At 38.3% G+C, this 1,275-nt stretch overlaps 1 protein-coding gene across 1 annotated transcript; it reads right to left on the bottom strand.

Moving 5' to 3' along the window:
- Positions 1–211: 211 nt before the first annotated feature.
- Positions 212–775, bottom strand: LOC110637047 (uncharacterized). The gene has a single exon (XM_021786973.1). It carries the CDS (start codon positions 773–775, stop codon positions 212–214), a length of 564 nt encoding a protein of 187 aa, XP_021642665.1.
- Positions 776–1,275: the final 500 nt, after the last annotated feature.

Genomic DNA, 1,275 nt, shown 5'->3' with positions numbered 1-1,275 from the left:
TTATGGTTTCCTCTCTTACATGGATTAGACTTGGTGATCTCTTCTCCTCTTTTGCATTTCTCTTATCCTATGTGCAATGTGAAGAGTAGGGTGCCTACAAAATGAGAAGTAACATAAAAAAGGAAATTAAATCATAAAGAAAATTTAAAAATCTTGGGTTGCCTCCCGAGTAGCACTTATTTATAGCCGTTAGCTCGATTGTCTTTCAGCTTTATGACTGGATTGGAGGATTACTGTAGGATTGTGTGAATCCTTTCTCAATTGTGTCTTCTGAGAAGTATGGCTTCAATCTCTGCCCATTAACCTTGAAGGCACTGGAGGTTTCACTCCATACTTTAACTACTCCATATGGGAAGATTTGAGTGACCTTGAAGGGTCCGGACCATCTTGAACATAGCTTTCCTGGGAAGAGCTTTAGCCTTGAGTTGAATAGTAGGACATGGTCTCCTTCCTTGATTTCTTTCCTGGTTATGCGCTTGTTGTGCCATCTTTTGGTTTTGTCCTTAAAGATCTTGGCATTTTCATAGGCATCTTGCCTAATTTCATCTAGTTCGTTGAGTTGTAGAAGCCTCTTTTCTCTAGTGGCTTTTAAGTCAAAGTTTAATGTTTGAATCGCCCAATAGGCCTTGTGTTCAAGCTCGACTGGGAGGTAGCATGATTTCCTATAAACCAAACAAAAGGGGGTTGTTCCAATGGGAGTTTTATATGCAGTGCGGTAGGTCCACAATGAATCATCTAGTTTTAAAAACCAACCCTTCCTTGAACAATTAACCATTTTCTCAAGGATTTGCTTCAGTTCCCTGTTTGAAACTTTCACTTGACCACTGGTTTGAGGGTGGTAAGGTGTTGCCACCTTGTGAGTCACTCCATATTTCTTTAATAATGTCTCAAATTGCTAATTGCAGAAGTGACTTCCTCCATCACTGATGATTGCCCTTGGGGTGTCACATCATGTGAAGATGTACTTCTTAAGGAATTTGGTTACCACTCTGTCATCATTTGTTAGTGTGGCTATTGCTTCCACCCATTTTGATACATATTGTCACACCCTACCCCTCCGTAAGGCATAACATGATCCCGTAGTATACCTAACGAATTACCAAACTTTGTCTATTGATAACTCATTAAATATACTACAAGGGATTTTAAACCTTTTCTTATTCCTTTTTACAGTGGTGAGCACTTTAGACAGGTGTTAGATTTTTTTATTTTTTTAACTTAAGTGAATCCAAATAACAAATATGAAGTATCAGTAATTTCTGTAAAAATTTTGGT

Source organism: Hevea brasiliensis, chromosome 8, assembly GCF_030052815.1.
Source record: "Hevea brasiliensis isolate MT/VB/25A 57/8 chromosome 8, ASM3005281v1, whole genome shotgun sequence".
NCBI classification, from domain to species: Eukaryota; Viridiplantae; Streptophyta; class Magnoliopsida; order Malpighiales; family Euphorbiaceae; genus Hevea; species Hevea brasiliensis.
The sequence above is the reverse complement of the archived record's forward strand: the minus strand, read 5'-3'. Positions and strand labels throughout refer to the sequence as shown.